The sequence below is a fragment of the Myotis lucifugus genome, unplaced genomic scaffold (genome assembly GCF_000147115.1).
Source record: "Myotis lucifugus unplaced genomic scaffold, Myoluc2.0 scaffold_164, whole genome shotgun sequence".
In the NCBI taxonomy this organism is placed as follows: Eukaryota; Metazoa; Chordata; class Mammalia; order Chiroptera; family Vespertilionidae; genus Myotis; species Myotis lucifugus.
Genome location: NW_005871212.1, coordinates 519940 through 538669, shown reverse-complemented (window position 1 = coordinate 538669; position 18730 = coordinate 519940). Strand labels below are relative to the sequence as shown.

General features: G+C 34.6%; 1 protein-coding gene across 6 annotated transcripts in view; it reads right to left on the bottom strand.

Moving 5' to 3' along the window:
• NLGN1 (neuroligin 1) overlaps window positions 1–18730 on the bottom strand; it is a 785693-nt gene that overhangs the window by 457689 nt on the left and 309274 nt on the right. For 3 of the 6 annotated variants that reach the window (XM_023759869.1, XM_023759870.1, XM_023759873.1), the window contains one exon: window positions 7144–7203. The exons of the other annotated variants lie outside the window; for them this stretch is intronic. In XM_023759869.1, coding sequence (XP_023615637.1) covers window positions 7144–7203 — 60 coding nt within the window. The remainder of the gene's footprint in view (window positions 1–7143; window positions 7204–18730) is intronic. 6 annotated transcript variants of the gene reach the window in all.

Genomic DNA, 18730 nt, shown 5'->3' with positions numbered 1-18730 from the left:
ACTGAATTAGAGAACTTGAACAAAATGAAAGTAGGTATGAATTTTAGTGTTGTTTGATGAATTTCTAATGTGACAATAGAACCAAAAAAAAATATAATGAGAACTACTTTTTTAAAAATGAGATAGACCTCATATGAAATGTATGAACCATAAACTAAGGGCAAAAGTATCACTTCTATTGTGAATAAAACACTGTTTCCATTTTTGAAAACTATAAATATTTATATTGAATGCATCATAATTACACTGAATAATTTATGCTCCATTTGTGAAGATAATTATAATGCTATATTATATGTTGTAAAAAGTTTAATTTTGCTACTCAAGGAATAACTCAGACGCATGTGTAGGCAGCAAAGGCATGTACATCTGTACTGTTGTTGTTGCATTTAGGGGACTGTCATTTAAATAATATATTTCAGTTAACCCCAGGTTATCTGCTCATTTCCTCTTTGGAAAAGGAAACAGATTAAAAAATATTTTTTTACCTCATTAACTATTACACTATTCTTATCTCTACTTTGGCTCTATGATTTTGTCATGCAGACATGAGGAGGATACAGCCTAGTCTACGTGTACAGTGCTAATATTTAAGGTGATGAAGTGATTTCTGCATCTCTGAACTTTAATCAAATGTATTTTATTTTCTAAGATACTTTCCCAATTATGTAATTTTCAACAAGGACCCATAAATAATAAACAGGGTGGGGCAAAAGTAGGTTCACTGTAGCAAATACACAAAACACAGTTTATTCTTGTGTTATTATTATCTATTAACTATTGTAATATTTTCCATACAAATAACTGTAAACCTACTTTTGCCATATCCTACAAAAGAAAAACCTAAGAAAATTTAACTAGTATAAAAAATAGACTAATTTTTATAGAAAACATGCTAAATTGTATATTGGCCAACATGGTTTTAACTATTGTATAGATTGAAACATTATAAATGTATATATGAATATGAACATATACAGACATAAAATATTATTATTATTACATAATAGCTCATGATCTCTTTTACCCATAACTGAAACAAAATTGTACCAAATGTGCTATTTTTTAAATTTCAATATTAAAAGTGTCATTTAAAAGTATGGTTTTATTCCTTTGTTTTTGATACTGTTTATCAAACTTAAATCTCCTACATATTTATGATTGAGGTTTCAGCTTTCAGAATGGGATATGATACAAGCTCATTGAAAAGCTAGTGATTATTTAGAAGCTGCTTTCCATTTCCTGATAAATATTTAAAAAATATATAAAAGCTGATTTGTCTATTGTAACAATATTTTCATGACAAACCATCCTAGGATCAGGAATTGCAGCTCAACTTGTTTGTTCACAATCTCAAGTGAGGGAACTAGCTCATTGCAGAATTTAGAAACTTTTTAAAAGGACTATTTTCAATTTGACTGAATACCAGTGTGTAAACTTGCACCAAGGGTGCACTTGAGAAGAATGTCTTATTTTTAAGTGGTGAGAGGAGGATACTTTGACATAAAAACCATCCACTAGACACAGCTACATTTAGGAAGAAAAACTAATTTACCTTTTTCTTAAGTCCTTGGGAAGGAAATAAATATTCACTCATTTGCAAAGATTTGGGGGCTTATGGTGATGTTAAGTTTACACAGAGAAAATAACCCTTTCGAAAATTTTAAACTATCCTCCTTAAATGCTCAATTGCTGCATATAGTTTTAGCTTATTTTCCTACTATGGCTGGCGCTGAAGAAGCAATAATAAATTATTAAACTGAAATCATTAACTGACTGTTCACAGCAGACACTGTACTCTGCTAATTGTGTGCTTGGAGGTAGCACAGAAGGTGGCTGTTTCAGAATTCTTCTTTAATTAAAATTACATAGACTTACAAAACACCAACTGTGAACAGTAATGAGACCTAGGTAGATCCATTCTGTTCACCTGGAAAACAATACAGGTGCACATTGAAATACCTGCCACATTTTATACCTAATAACAGGATGGAATGGACATTGCCAAGGAAGACCGAAAATATGACTATATTAGTAAATTCCAGGAGCTATTTTGACTGGCATTTCTATCTCGCTTCTTAATTAAATTGAAAATATAACTACAAGTTTGGAATGATTCAAAGTGCTTTCAAATTTCTCAAAGATTTCAGCCTTGCCTAAGAACATATTGAACAATTCTTTTCCAGAAAGTTCGATAACATTCAAATGCAGTGTTCTGAACAATATTTCTTTTTGCATAAAGTAACCCTGAAATTAATTCTGTATAGGGTATTAATTTCCAAAGTAGGTAAAATTCTTGTGCATAAAAAACCCTTAATATTGCCAATAAATTTGGGGGAAATGCTGACAATTAGAATTCTTTGATAGTATTTAATCAGAGTGGTCTATCTTAGACTTGCATCAATAGCATTTTATCACAGAGGTCTATCTTAGATTTTACTTTTCCCTATAGTTAACATGTGTTTTTTATTGTAATAATAAATATAAATAGTTTAAATGATATCTATATTTAATTTTGAAAAGAACCAGAATCTTTATAAATGAAACTGATCTATCAGATAGCCTACTATTGAGTATTATCTGCTAAAGCCATCATTTTATTTATTTATTTTAAAAATATATTTTTATTGATTTCAGAGAGAGAGGGAGAGGGAGAGATAGGACCATCAATGATGAGAGAGAATCATTGATTGGCTGACTCCTGCACAACCCACACTGGGGATTGAGCCCACAACCCAGGCATGTGCCCTGACAGGGAATCTAACTGTGACCTCCTGGTTCATAGATCGATGCTCAACCACTGAACCATGCTGGCCAGGCAATTCCATCATTTTAATGATAGAATTTTGAGAGGCCACTATGTCATAGCAAATATACTAGATATACTTTAGTTATTTATACTTTATTAAAGTCAATTTGTCCTTCCAAACCTTGTTTCATATTTTTCCCTAGAAATAAGGTAGATTTCACCTAAGATTTCTAACTGCCTAAAAAGCTGCTCCTGACTTTACTAAAATCAAATGAGCACACTTAGTCATGAAAACACTAGCTCAGGTCCACTAAAGCTACAAATGTTCTTAAAGCATGTTCATATTTAACGTTTAATTTTTTTACAGCTGTGTTAGGCATCTAGGTCCCTGAAAATAGTTGGATATTAAGAGGAAAATACTACACTGATCATTATTTTGGAATTTCAGTAACACTTTGGCTGTAAATTTTAGTATTTTACCTTTCTGATGAATCAGAACTTTAAGACATTTTAATAACTTATCGATAGATCTAGAAGACAATGGGGATATATTTGTGCCTGATAACCAGTGTTTGGAATCACAATTCCTTTTAATGATCCTGGTGAATAATCATTAGTCACACAACTTCTTCAATATGCTTACTGGTTGCCTTCTGCTTAATGAACTCATGAAGTTTTTAATTGCCCATGTTTTAGAATTGTTGGCATTTATCAGTTTTAAATATTAGGGTATGGCCTCAATTAAATCTTTCTCTGGCCCTGGGCAGTGCTTCTCAGTGGTTAGAGCATCAGCCTGAGCACCAAAGGGTCGCGGGTTTGAGTCTCAGTCAAGGGCATGTACCTGGGTTGCAGGTTTGATCCCTGGCAACCAATTGATGTCTCTCTCTCTCACATTGATGTTTCTCTCTCTCTCCCTCCCTCTCTCTCAAAAAAAATCTTTCTCTAATATATTTAAAGATATTTCAAGATATTTTTGTGTCCCCTACTTATTTTGTGTATCTCAGTTATCACTTAGAACTAGCAAAATAATATAGAAATGTTGGAAGAATGTGTGCTTGTATAATTGTACTTAATCAAAGATATAATTTTTCAGTTAAAAATACTGAAAAAATGACAATAGCACTTTTTAAAAAGCTCTATGTAGGATACAAAGGTGTCTTTGAATATTAAAACATTAAGGTTGTAGCACAATTTAAAAAGACTATTAAATTCCAAAAATAAATTGATAGAAATATAGTGTTGCTTTGACCCATTTTTATCATTTCAGATTTGTCTTTCTGAAACCATGGAAATAGCCTATAAAATAGGCAGTGCTCTTGGTTATTATAAAACACAAATGGAAAATGACACAATTGTTTGGCCTGGCAGTGGCAAAATAATAATGGCAAATGTGCAAAGGAGTATTAGAAGTAAATAGTGCTCCACTGCGGCCTTGGGTTACTTTAAATGAAGGAGGGGCAGTCCCACTCCCTGTCACAGACAGCCTCTGGATGCAGGGGCTGAGATAGGGACCTGGAAAGCAGGTAAAGGAGTCAAGTTGTCACGAAAAAATTGAGAATTCCCTATAAGTGACCAGGTAAACAAACTTCTCACTAAAGTAAAAGAAGTAGTTTATCAAACAATTTGTATTTACTGCTTTATGTCCAGTGATGTTGATGCAATATTTAGAACAAAGTAAAGGTAAAAATTGGCCTTGGTTTTCGTTAACACTCACGGCTACAAAATTATTATAAAAGAAACTAAACAGAAGATGCTCATATTTTCAACAAAGGTCTGTACCCTAGAGGACATTACAATTTGTTTTCTTGTCTTCTAAACAATTATCCAAAACAACAACCCAGAAGAATAGACCGAACGTGAATGGACTGCTTCCACCTTCTACACTTCTGAGCTTTTAAAATATTTATTGATTTGATAACTCTTGTGACTGACTGGTTTAGTGCTCAACATGAATATGCCAGCCAAATTAAATGGGGCTTAAGATATTTTTAATGACTATTTTAAAATGTTAAATGTGCTTCAAAATAAGTCTATAAAATAGATTCACATTTAGAGGGCTTAGCTCAATTATAGCCACTCAAGAGTATCTTTTATAAACATGTAAATGTCCTACTTGGTGCTGATTTTTATAAAAAAAACCACACATTAAATCAGCAGTCAAAAAATATTTTAATAAGAAAATAATGTATACTAACTTTGTGAGCACTTTGGGAAAATTTGGAATTTACAAAGCTACAGACTATAAGTCCCTTATACTGAGGTATTATTTAGATAACAAATATCTAGGAGTTAAGGATTTTTAGAGGGTCCAACAAGTTTCAAAGCCCCTGACTGAAAGCAGTCGTCTTTAGAGTACTGGGAACAATAATACATATCCTGAAAGTCAATAAATTCCTGAGTGTTTGAATATTTCTAATTTCCAACAGCATGTAAAAAAATCACAATTTGAATTTTGATAAGTTTATTTTTAGCTATTTAACATTCAAAATGATAAAGGTTGGTCAGCCACACCGAAACCGATTTGGCTCAGTAGATAGAGCGTCGGCCTGCGGACTGAAAGGTCCCGGGTTCGATTCTGGTCAAGGGCATGTGCCTTGGTTGCGGGCACATCCCCAGTGAGAGATGTGCAGGAGGAGGCTGATCGATGTTTCGCTCTCATCAATGTTTCTAATTCTCTATCTCTCTCCCTTCCTCTCTGTAAAAAATCAATAAAATATATAAAAAAAAAAAGGTTGGTCAGCCACAATGATTTATTTTAAATATTAATTATTGCTTTGTGTTTAACGTTTGATTCACTGTTGGGGTTCATACCAAATCAATTTTTAATAAAATGTCATAAATTCCATGACAAAATAAGTATTAAATATTATAAAAATATTAATACCCAATTTAATTTTTATGCTTCTAATACTTCACCTCTATAATTTAATTTTCTACTGTGAGTAGCTTATCAAATATATATTACAATGAAAACAATTCAAATTGTTTAGTAAGAATTCATTTAATCATAGTTGTAATTCATGGAACTAGCACTTCTGCTGGCCTGCTTGTGGGTTTTTATTTTGGAAAAACTTTCTTACCATATTATTAATTTCTCCATGAGATTTAATTACTAGCATTCTGGGAATTATTTTAAATTCTAGGATTTCTTTAATTACTTTAATATAAGTCACAGCTAGGGCTGCATTAAAAAACAAACAAACAAAAACACATAAGCCCTAATTAGAACCAAGATGAACTGAAAGAATCAATGGGCCTTTCTAGGTGCTCCACTTAACACCATGTAAAAGTCCAAATGGGACGAGGAATGTCAGGTCAGCATGGTATATAGTTAGACTTACAGAGTAAATCAGAATGCTCTGTCATAAGAAAGTTGGAAAGAGGGGAAATGATATTAATAAAATAAGAAGTGTTTTATTGCTTATACGTGGCAATACTTTGAAAAGCAGAATATTTTCATTAATCCTTTAAAAATAAAGAATACCCATATAATCTTGTTTAAATAAACTCTATATCCCCAACCAGTGTGGCTCAGTGGTTGAGCACTGACTTAAGAACCAGGTTTGATTCACAGTAAGGACACATGGCTGGCTTATAGGCTCAATATCCAATAGGGAGCATGCAGGAGGTAACCAATCAATGATTCTCTCTTATCATTGACATTTCTCTCCTTTGCCCTCTACCTTGCTCTCTGAAATCAGTAAAAATAAATTTTAAACAAAAACCTCTATAATTTCTACCAAAAATATTCACTATTATGAGCCCAGAATACTTAAGCTGTTATACAATGTTTACTACAGCTATCTAAATAGGTGTAATTCCTTGTCTATAAAATGTCACTTATTTATGTGATATTTAAGCAAATCAACAGAAAATATTATTTTATAAATCTAAACTATATTGCTCAAGAAACACTTTATATCAGCTCTTAGTTTTGTCCTTCCTTTTATTGGGTGTGGGGTTCTTTTTAAACAAATATCAAATGTAAAATGAAACACATTTTGAAATTGGGTAAGATATTTACATATATTAGAAGACATGCAAAATGGGTACAGAGAGACTACGGGGAAAGGATTGTTAGTTCAAAGAATATGGACAAATTTGTCAAAATGTGGGATGAAACATATCAAAAGTCAGTTCAAGAAAACAAAAATAAGAAGCCTCTCTTTTAAAACATTTTAATGGTTGGTATCAAAATGTAAAACAACATCCATCTTTTTTAAAAAAATTAAAAATGTATATTTATATGCAACAACAAGCAAGAAGACAAAACACATCAAAAACGAGAATTAAAAACAACTCTTCAAAAAAAGACAAGAAGTAAAAAAATAGAAAGGGGTGGAAAAAATGATTGAGGCCCTTGTCATGCAAGTAGATTTGGTGGAAAAAAATACCTTCATCTTCAGCACCTTCATTATCACCTAAATCATCTGTCTGTTTCTTTGTAAGGGGACCTAGGATTGAGAATGGAGAAATGGGAGGAAAAAAAAGACAATTCAAGAATAAACAAGACTGAGGGGGAAAAATAAATGTAAATTCTAAAATTCTCAAAGATATTTCCAAAAAAAGTGGGGAAGTGGTTACGTTAAAGTTATCTATTTTGTTTAAGAAAAAAAAACCCAAAAAAACCCTTTCCCCAAAATATCTCATAGAAGATTTGATTTGTGAATATATCCAGCTTTAAAAAATACATTATGGTTTGAAACTCAAATCAGAAGCAAAGAAGATGATTTTATTACCCATTGCATATTAAAAGTAAACAGTTGTATTAGCTGAAATAACTTAATCTTTTCTAATTAAAATTGGTGACAACAATAAAAAGTAGGCTAAACTCATTCTTTAATTTAGGACTATATAGGACTATATAATAACATTAGGAAAAACAGAGATATGAACATTTTTAGAGTGTTTTTTCTTTTTCTTCTTTTTTTTAAGAGCATTAACACTTGGGTTTTACACATTTTTATATCAAACATTATTCAAAACTGTGACTTTTTAAAATTACTTGTCATTAAACAAATATTTCCCCATGTGCTTTAATTAAATATTAGCTATGGATTTAAGACATTTGCACACTGCACAAATGTAGAAACAGAATCTCATCACTCTGTAGGGCAAAGGTGCCATCAATGGAAGTCAGTGGTTAGCTACCAAGGTAATTTTCAGAGTCAGGACTTGTATTTCATAATCAATTCAGGAATATAATGGAATTATGTCCTAGTGCAATTTCATGCCCAGCATAGTCATTTATAATGAGATCATGTCTTAGGACAATAATTGCATTAAAACACTGTGAATGTTTAATAAATGTTTTATTGTACTTAACAATACTAATTTGCTAGAATGAAGGAACACACCAAAGGGGAAGTCGAAGGCCATATAAAAGTAATTTTAAATGTCACATAATTGACATATTCAGCACAAAAAAAGCAAGTGAAGCCCCACATTTCTTTTTGTTTCTGCAACCATTTAATTTGTATGACATTTCATAATCCTCATGCAAAAAGCAATCATTACAAACACAAGACAATCAAGTTAAAGACAGCCAACCATATAGCAGTAAGCAAGAGAATTTTGTCATGCATAAAATAAGTCATAGAAAAGGGATGGAAAAAGACTGATAGGCATATGTTGATTTCAATAATGGAAACAGTAAAGAAGCAGGCATTAATTCTAAGCACACATCATATGATAGGATTGTTGAACATTTTTGAGAAAGATTTCTAGTCTATACAGCGATTACTACACATTATGCTTATAATTTAAAATTACATCTAATATCACAACCTTCAAAAAATGAAAAACACCATCACAGAAAACAGAGGGGGAAAAAAGAGATCTAATTCAGTTATGTTCCATCAGCTCAGCCAGACAGCCTTGAAAAATATTAATAATTGGCAAAGATCAAAAGATTGGAAATGGAGAAATTGATAATGTAATTGAAATGACCTCAGTTGTAAGGTCATGGTTTCAAGGCCATTCCAACTACACTAAGAGTAGCTATACACAATAATTTATGTGATATACTTTTATAGTCACTCCTGCAAGCAACCATTCCATTAAGAGAAAACAAAGATGAAAGCAAAAGTTTGGTAACAAAGAGTTGCAAATTCATAGAAATCTACATTTTAATCTGATCCTGTTTAAATGCAAAAAGAGCCCTCAGTATTATTTGATGTTCATGTAACACTGTTGCTACATTTCAGAAAAACAGAAATATTTTAAATTTAAAATTTGCCATTATCAGAACTGTACTTGAAATTTTTCCAATTTTAGAACATGTAAAATATCAGACTTAATGAATTATATTCTCAAGTGTTGTAGTTTTTTTTTTACATTTTATCATGACAAAACAGTAAATGAACAGACTTCAACAAATAATTTTCTTGCATTTCTAATTTCAAGTATTCTATCTAAAAGTTATGATTTTATTCATTGATTAACAACACAGATTAAGAATAGTGGTAATTATTTATTGCTTTCAAAACCACTACCTACTTTATTCATTTAAATTACTTCATTTGCTTAATTTTTGGCTATATTAAGAAACTACTAATGTGAGTTAAATTTTTTTTCTGAATCTCATGTAAAAACTATCACAAATAAATTAAGTTGCTTTCTTCATTTTGTGTGGGGCTTTATAAGATATCTCTTTTGGACAATTTGGAAGGATCTTTCTTTCCCTTTTTAGGGTACCCAAGACAATTTACATGACTTCTCTGCTAAATCCTTTAGGTTCTATAACCACGAGCCAGTAACCCACATACAAAATTGCTAGTTCATGGCCTAAATAAGGTGTGAGTAAGATATATTTTATTAAATCACTAGAGTCCCGGTGCATGAAATTCACCGCAGAAGGAGGTTCCTTAGTCCGGCCTGAGCCCTCTTGCAGTCCGGGACCCTTCTGAGAGCTCTAAGCTGGCAGTCAGACATCCCGCCACTGCCACTGCGCTCACCAGCTGTGAGCCTGGATTCTGGCTGAGTGACACTCCCCCTGTGGGAGAGCACTGACCACTAGGAGACAGCTCCTGCATTGAGCGTCTGCCCCCTGGTGGTCAGTGTGCATGATAGCGACCAGTCGTTCTGGTTGTTCTGCCTTAATGGTCGCTTAGGCTTTTATTTTATAGATGATCTCCCACTTGTCTGAATATGGAATAGTTCTCAGTTGCTTTCTGACTCTTGGTCTGCCTAAGCAGAGAAGCCATGGAAATGATAGTGTATATACAAAGAGGTCTTTTCCATGGCTAGAACGGTTGACCCAGCTTTTTGCTACATATTTATCACCACCTTCCCTACTCAGGAAGCTGCATGCCTCTTAACTATTCTGGGATAATCATCACATAGGCAAGCTGCATAGGACACCTTTTACTGTAGTAAATCTGAAGAGCTAGAAACAGATGCAGATGTTGCTTCAGCACCATAAAGAGAGGGGACATGATTATCTTAGAAATGAATTAAGTTCTCTCAACTAAAGAATTTCATTTATTGAGTATTAAATAAAGCCTTATTATTAGAGGATATTAAATTGTTCCCATAGTACCGGTCCTAGAAATCTTTGTGATTTCAGCATAACTGGCTTTTCTTAATATCAATAATTTTTTACACATTTGAATTGTTAAGGTTCCCTTAAAAAAACAGGGTTAATTATAAAAAGAAAAACAAACAAACAAACATGTTTCTTTTATCTTTTATACCTAAAGGCACTGAGCATCACTATCTTAGAGGGTCCATGTTTCAAGTTGAGAAACAACATTGGTTTCTCTGAAGAAGCCTCAATAGAGGCGACAATGCCAGTGAATTACAGAAACAGATCCCAACATGGTCTCCATTCCTCATTCCCAGGCTGGAAAGAAAAAGCCCATTGCTTTGAACGCCCTTCTGTCTAGGATACCAGCCACTCTAGCTCATTTTTCCTTTATTCTAAATTGTTACAACTGACATAATTACTGCTGTTAAAAATGTTAAGTAGAAAGAAAATATTGAAAGATGTAATTGTCATTCATTTTCTTAAGAATACTAGGCAACCACGTTTTAGGGACCACTCATTCCTGCAAGTCGATCGGCCTGATTTTCCCGAAAGGTAAAACATTTATCCTTCCACCGCAATAACAATCATTAACAACACTCCTACCCCAGCACATGTCTCCTTTAAACTACAAATAGTGCATTTTCAATACCGGCAGTTTAAATGAGTAACTTAAAGCACCCAGGTACAAAGCAAGCAAGTCCTCTAAGCCTGCGTGTAGAAGTGATTTATTCTACCTTGAAACTCTGTAGAGCCTGGGCTCCTTGAGGAATGCACACATAACTCTCATTAGAGGTAATGGGAAAGTAGACCTCACGTCAGTTTAAAAAGGAGTGAGAGTAATTACTATATTTTATCTCTTCGCCAGGCCATAAATTGAATCAGTGGTGAAACAACAGGGCCAAGGAAAGTAAAGGGAACTTCTCACTGTGAACTTCGAACTCATTTAAATCCCAAAAAAGTTACTTTTCCATTAACATAAGCATGATTCAAAGTATTGGCCATTCTAAAGGACATTCTTACATTTCAGAATCTGACCATGCACCTTTTATTTTTTTAAAAAGAATAGAAATGCCAGCATTTCTCTGTAGTTAACTGCAAAATAATTATGAGCTCCAAAATAATTACTATCCACCCACATTAATGCTGCTTTTTATCATTCCCTTTGATGAAGGGCTAATATACTTTAGATCTCAAATACATTAGAACTGATTATAAATCCCTTCATTATGGGTTCAATTCAGCAGAAATCATCTGTACTTTGTGTCACACATATCTGCAAGAGGCAAGTAGGTTGGGGATATTATTAGCTCTTGACTTAGAAAGCTGGCCATGAGAACTGTGTCCTTAAGAGAACAAGTCTTTGAAATTTTGGGATTATTTAGAGCTCCTGGCTCCAGTGAGCCCCATCTTGATAGATGGAGAGCCCTGGTTAATAACCTTGCTTTCCTCTTTCCCCACCCTCTTAACCCAGCAGCCTTTGAGATAAACTGACACTAAAGAATTCCTAAGGCCATTTCCACAGAATGGAAGAATTTAAGGATGTTGCCATTGTGGTTCTGGAACAATTGAAAGCAGGGGAAATCTTATTATTTTTTTAAATTTTACCTTTTATTTTTATTTTTTCTTTATTGATTAAGGTATTACATATGCATCCTTATCCCCCCATTGCCCCCCCCACCCCCCGACTCATGGCCTCATCCCCCTGGTGTCTGTGTCCATTGGTTAGGCTTATATACATGCATACAAGTTCTTTGGTTGATCTCTCCCCCTTACCCCCACCCTCCCCTACCAGGCGAAATCTTTTCATGGATGTTCTTAGCACAAAATTTAGTTTATAAAATTAGGATCATGGATACAAAAAACAAAAACAAAAACACCTAGTTATGTCTGCTCCATATGGTGGACAATGCCAAAATTCAATACATTTTTAATTAAAAATTGTAGTATATTACCATATTTTATTTTTACCAAATTGACAAACATTAAAAAATGACTTTAAGAAATTAGATATCACAGCAGTTGGTATCATTGCAAAACTATTGAATTTTACCCATTGAAAGTTAGTCAATTTTATAGAGCACACCTCTGAGAAAACAGAAATAAGTGAATGAACTGATTTGGAATAACACTCATTACTTTTTATATTACTGTATTGATTTAACTAAAAGTAATCACAACTCTTACATTATGAATTTTATAAACAGATAGAAAGTAAATCAAAGCTGAAAAATATTTTTTTCTAAAATGTTTTCAATTAAAAAGAAAACTTTTTTGAGTAATGTCAGAAATCTACATTAGAATAGAATAAAGATATTCTGTCTCAAACTGTTGTGGATGAGATATTGAAAGTAAACTTTGGAACAGTTGATAGTTTTCAAAATACCCATATCTATGCAATTATTACTGGCACTGCTGTGTTGTTCATGATATTTGAGTATCTTTTGGTGAGCTGCATATTTAGGCTCATGCTTCATATGTATACATGCTGTGAAGAAACCAGGTACCAAGATTATGAATGTAGCAGCCATGGTCTATGTTTTTTTGTGTTGAAAGAAATTGCCTACATAAACACAAACCATATTCCCTCAGAAGCAGAGCACAGCTTAAAACATGACTTTTGTGAAAAAGAGAATCTGATATTAAAATAGGAAAAAGATAGAACAAGAAATCTTTTTGGGCAAAGTACATGGAAAAGAGCTCATTTACTTATGAGAAAGGCACGTTTTTTCCTTCATTAGCTTACCTTGATTAACAAAACTGAATTCAAAAGCAATCCTGCTAGAATAAAGTGATAACATCTAGAGGGAAAAAATTAGGTAGATGAAAAGTAAGTCTAAAAGGCTAACCCCTAATCTGAGCATCACCAAATTTGCACAAGCTTATTACTTTTTTAACACTATGTTTGATTTTTTATGCAGATATAGTTAATGCTGATGCAATATTTTTTCAGCATGAAGATTGTCAGAATATTGTCCCTTTTCATCTGGAGCAATGTTCTGTGTGTTGTACCAACCCTTTAGTACTTTGTGAAGACATACTATCCACTGCTCTCCACACATTACCCAGATGCACCTGCAATGTGGTGAGGACACAAGTGCCACCAGAGTCTCAGAGATACATCAGCAAGATTCAATAGTCCAACCTCTTTGGCATGGTTGCAGTATTCAGCATCCAGCCATTATATATATATATATATATATATATATATATATATATATATATATATATATATATATATATTAGAGGCCTGATGCACAACATTTGTGCAAGAGTAGGCCTTCCTTCCCCTGGCTGCCGACACTGGCTTCCCTTTGGCACCTGGGACCCTGGCTTCCCTGGCAGCCCTGGTTTTGTCCGAAAGGTCGTCTGGAAGGACATCTTGTCTAATTAGAATATCATTCTTTTATTATTATAGATAAAATGCAAGGGGCTCAGGATATATGATGAGCAAAACAGGCAAGACCCTTGTCCACATGCAAATGAATGTTGTCAGAGAAAGTGACATTAAACAAATAATCACACATAAACACAAACTTACAAATTCTGTTAAGAAGAAGAGTCTTGGTTTTCTGAGAGGTTATACAAGGAAACCTTGCTTAGCTTAGGAAGTCCTCACAGAGTAAGGGCAATGGGCCTGAAGACTGAAGAGTAAGTCAATACTAAGCAGGCAAAGAGGCTGAGGGTGGTAAGTAGAGTGAGAAGATTCTACCCTGAAAAGAATAGCATGTGGAAAGGCTCTAAAATGAGAATGAGCGTGGAGGTGAGTGTGCTCCCATCCAGGGAGCACAATAGAGACCAGTGGGGAATGCGGATGAGAACTAGACAGGTATCCATCACACCCTGCAGCTCCTCTAGCCTGGAGATTTTTGTTTTAATCCTAAAAGCAATCAGAAGCCATTTAAAGGGTTTAAGCACACACTGGCAAACTGCCCTATCTGAATCTTAAACAGAAAATCAGAAAAAGGCAAAGTCATTAACAAGTATAGCTGAGAATATTTTGTACAGAGGCCTGCATTATATTCTCATCAGAGGAAAATAGCCTTCTTAGAAGAAATTAAATGATGGAAAAGAAGTCTATAATATCTCATTCTATTTGTTTACAACTAAATTTAATATCACTATAAAGTAAAATCTAAGACTTCAGTACATCAAAAGTTTGATAAGTATTTAAAAAGTCTTCTATTAAATTTGTATTTACTGTTAAGTTTATTTTGCCTATGAATTAACATACTGACATTAAACATATCCTAACTATTCTTATATTCATACAAAGATAGAAATTCTGCAAGCCATTTCTAGTTGAATACCTTACCCCCATTTTAGTACAACAAGAATGCCTGTCATGTCCACCTCAAAACCAGTTTTACTTTCCAAACAGGCTTTGCTCTCAGAGGTAGAATCCCTCCCTCTGTTTCCAAACTCCAAATCTGGAAATAATCTTTCACCATTCCCTCTTCCTCCCTCTGGCCTCAGCCAGATTTCATCAATTTGTAAGAAAAGCGTGGTGTTGTCACACTCTTCGATTCTTATTAGCCTGTTATTAGTCTAGTCTGTGGCCACCGCCACCACATGCCTGCATTATTACAGTAGCTTCATGGTTGCTTCTAAGAGAGTAGAGTGTAAATGTTCTAACCAAAACCAACAAAAATGTGTGAGGAAAAGAACCCTAATAAACAGAATACAACTTTTTGCATGTGAGCTTTGTCACTGTTGCACAAAATATGTGACCTTACAGTCACACCTTGTAGGTTTTATCCCATAGAGTTTATTACTTCAACCTCCACTTATAACCGGCTCACCTTGGAGGGGAGGAAAGCAGGTGAATGAGCATAGGAAATCTCCTCTACAATAATGTGTAAATTTTTTTCACAGGGAAAGACAGCAGAAACAGTGTGTGTTTTGGCATAAACTGGTATCTTAAGGATATGAATGAGAGGTAGTTCTATATTATACAGAAAAATCTGACAGTGAAGATATCTTAAATCTTAGCTATGACTACAATTTACCTCCATGAGATAAATGAATTGAACTCAATAATTATTAAGATCTTATTTTGTGTGTGCGTCTCACTGGGAAATAAGCCAGTGAAGGACCCTCTGATGCTACAGCCCTAGGGGTGCTAGACCAGTGGTGAGTGTGCGTTCCTCTGAGATGACTTCCTGACAGTTCCCAGTCTCACATGTGCCCCTCCATGCTAAACACCGCTGATCCTCAGTGAAGCAGTTTCACTTCTCTTTCTGCTACACGAGCTACTCCTCCTGGGCTGATTCTCTCTCACCACACAGGCTGGAGTCTGTCAGGGACACCATTCTGTATTCTCTCCCACCTGATACAATATTAAGGTTACACTAGACACTAAAGAAACACTGGTGAAGTCAGTTATTTTGTGACATGATTCATGGGGAACTAGAGTGAGAAGGGACCCCAAGGAATGACTGCTGAACCCTGCCATTGCATAGGTCCTCAAAACAAAAGTAGAGTGTTAACTGATTTTGTCCAGCCCCAAAGCTGGTGAAATGCAGACCTAGGTCTAGATCTCAGGTTTTTTAACCACTCAGTCTACTAGTTAGTTCCCTTTTAATAAGTCACGTGGCAATAAAAGACAAGCAGGGAAAAGAAAAATTTTTTTTAAATAAACCACAAACTAATAAGTCTACCATACATATATTATAACTATAAAGCCTTTCATACTCCCCTAATCAACATTTCACTTAGATGTCATTGAGGTTAAAATTTAAATTTAAAAAACCACAAATATTTATAGAAATATCTTTAAAAAGAAAAAAAAATTTTACAAAAAGCCAACAGATCCAGGAGGACTAAAATCTGAGAGTTTAAACTAAATAAGTAATATCAGATAAGAGAAAAACTTTGTCAGTAGTGCATAGCCTCAAACTGAGTGGCATGTGAAATATGTAAGTGGAGAAGAATGAAATAATCAACCTGATTTAAAAGAAGAACAAGAATAGCTAGGGCTAATGTATGGGCATATATGGAATAGTGAAATGCTCTATACAGGTTAGTAAGTAAGTATTGCCCAAAACCCTTGGGATCCCTCTAGTCTAGCACCTAAGATGCTTCGGCCCTTCTCTAGGATGCCCTTAACTATGGCATAATTAAGAAATTAATTATGGGCAAGTATCCTTTCTAACTAGACAATGTACATTTTTAATATTACCTCTGAATTAATCTCAAAGACATTTCAAAACCTAGAAGTCTATGGCTCTAAAATGTATTTCCAAAAACATCTATTCATACTACTTAATATTGTGTTATAATGAGTTTGAAAATAGAATATATAAGTTTGGATATTGGCTCTTTCGTGTGCTAGTTGTACAATCTTCAACAAGCTTTTTAACTCCATAGTATCTCAGGAGCACAATGCCACCCCCCAAAAAATAAATATTGCTATAATAATTAAAAGTGTCTAGTAAAGAGCTTAATATATAGAGAAGCTGAATTAACTTTTTGTTTATCTTTAACCTCTCCTCTAAGCATTGTTTCCAATCAAATCTTAATGCCCTCCTACCTAGTATAATCTCTCTCTATATAAAAGCCTAAGCGACCAAACGACCAAAGGACCGAATGACCAGTCAACCAGTCGCTATGACACGCACTGACCACCAGGGGAAGATGCTCAATGCAGGAGATGGCCCCTGGTGGTCAGTGTGCTCCCACAGCGGGAGCACTGCTCAGCTGACCAACGAGCGCCAGACGCAGGGCTCATGGCTGGCTGCTGCAGCCCGGAGACCACAGTGGAGCAGCAGCAAGCCTACTGAGCGGTGGCAGCTGGCACAGTGGGGCCAGGATGAGCAGGAGTGGCAGGCAGTATTGCACTGCCGGTTTCAGCCTAATCCCCGCAGACTACGCCGAGGGACCCCACCGGTGCATGAATCCATGCACTGGGTCTCTAGTATATAATAAAAGAAAAAGAACTTTAGAATTAGGTTATCCCCACTCAGCCACCTACTAGCTATGTGACCCTCAGAATTACTCAGTCGTTTGAAATGTACATTTGGACAATGCTCATTTAACTGAACTACTGTAAGGATGAAAGATCATGGACGTAAAATATCTAGTACAGTGCACATTATATAAAGAGAGTAAAATAATAATGATGATCATTATCATTGAATTTGAGTCCCTTAATATATACTGTCTAACATATAGATATTATCTTTGTGTCCACTGAGTTTATATATTTGATCTAGGCCCCATTGCTTAATTAGTAGAACCATTTAATTAGACTCTAATATGTTCACATTCTTGCCAAATAGTCTATCACCAAAATGTACTGGCAAACGGTAATTATGGTATCTCGCTCTCACCTTGAAAAGTGTTAAGGCAGATTTACCAGAGCATCCTCAGAAGGAAAGAGTATGCAAGCTTTATGACTTCTACTAAGAACCAAGCAACCTAGAAGGCATGCAGCAGTAGTAGACTAGGTAAACATTATTTTCCACCGATGATTTGCAGGAAGACTATGTTAAAATATTTCATCACCCAAGAAAAAATGTCCTGCTAGCTACACATACTCCATATTTTGACAATCTTGCAGAAAGAGCTTTTTTATTTATTTTTAAATATATATTTTTATGGATTTCAGAGAGGAAGGGAGAGGGAGAGGGAGAGAAAAACATCACTGATGAGAGAGAATCGTTGATTGGCTGCCTCCTTCATGCCCCACAGTGGTGATCAAGCCCACAACCCAGGCATATGCCCCAACCAGGAATTGGACCATGACCTCCTGGTTCATAGGTCGATGCTCAACCACTGAGCCATGCCGGCCAGGCAGAAAGAGCTTTTTTAAATGCATCATTAATTGAGCATCTTTTTTATGTGTCTAACACATAATAGATTTTCACATATTTTTAATTGTCAGACTAAGCCAAGCAATACAACATAGTGATTAAAAGTATAGGTTCTAAAACTATGCGACCTGCTTTCAAATCCTCTCCTGCTACTTAGAAGCTCCATGATCTTAATTTCTCTTAGCCTCCATTTTCTTGTTTGTAAAATAAAAATATTAATAATGGTACCTACTTCTAAAGTCATCGTAAGAACTAAACTAGTCAGTTTATCATATTGTATATTTGATACAATGTAAATGATCAAGCAAAGTATTGTTATGAGATAGGTTGTATTATCTTCATTTAATAGTTTGAGAAATACAGGTAAATAGACTTGTTAAAAAACCACAACAACCTGATGCTATGCTAACCACTCCACATGGATTACCTCACTGACTCTGCACAACTATTCCAAAGCCAAGGATTATTATTATTGCATACAAGGGTGAGTTGGGAGGAGAATCTGGGGCTTAGAAAACTGATGAATTTTTTCCAATATCTTCTTTCTAATAAGTAGGGAGACCAAGGAGTGAACCCAGTACTACTGTATTATTCTAAAATTCATACCATCAAGACTATTCTGTGTGCCCACAGGAAATTATA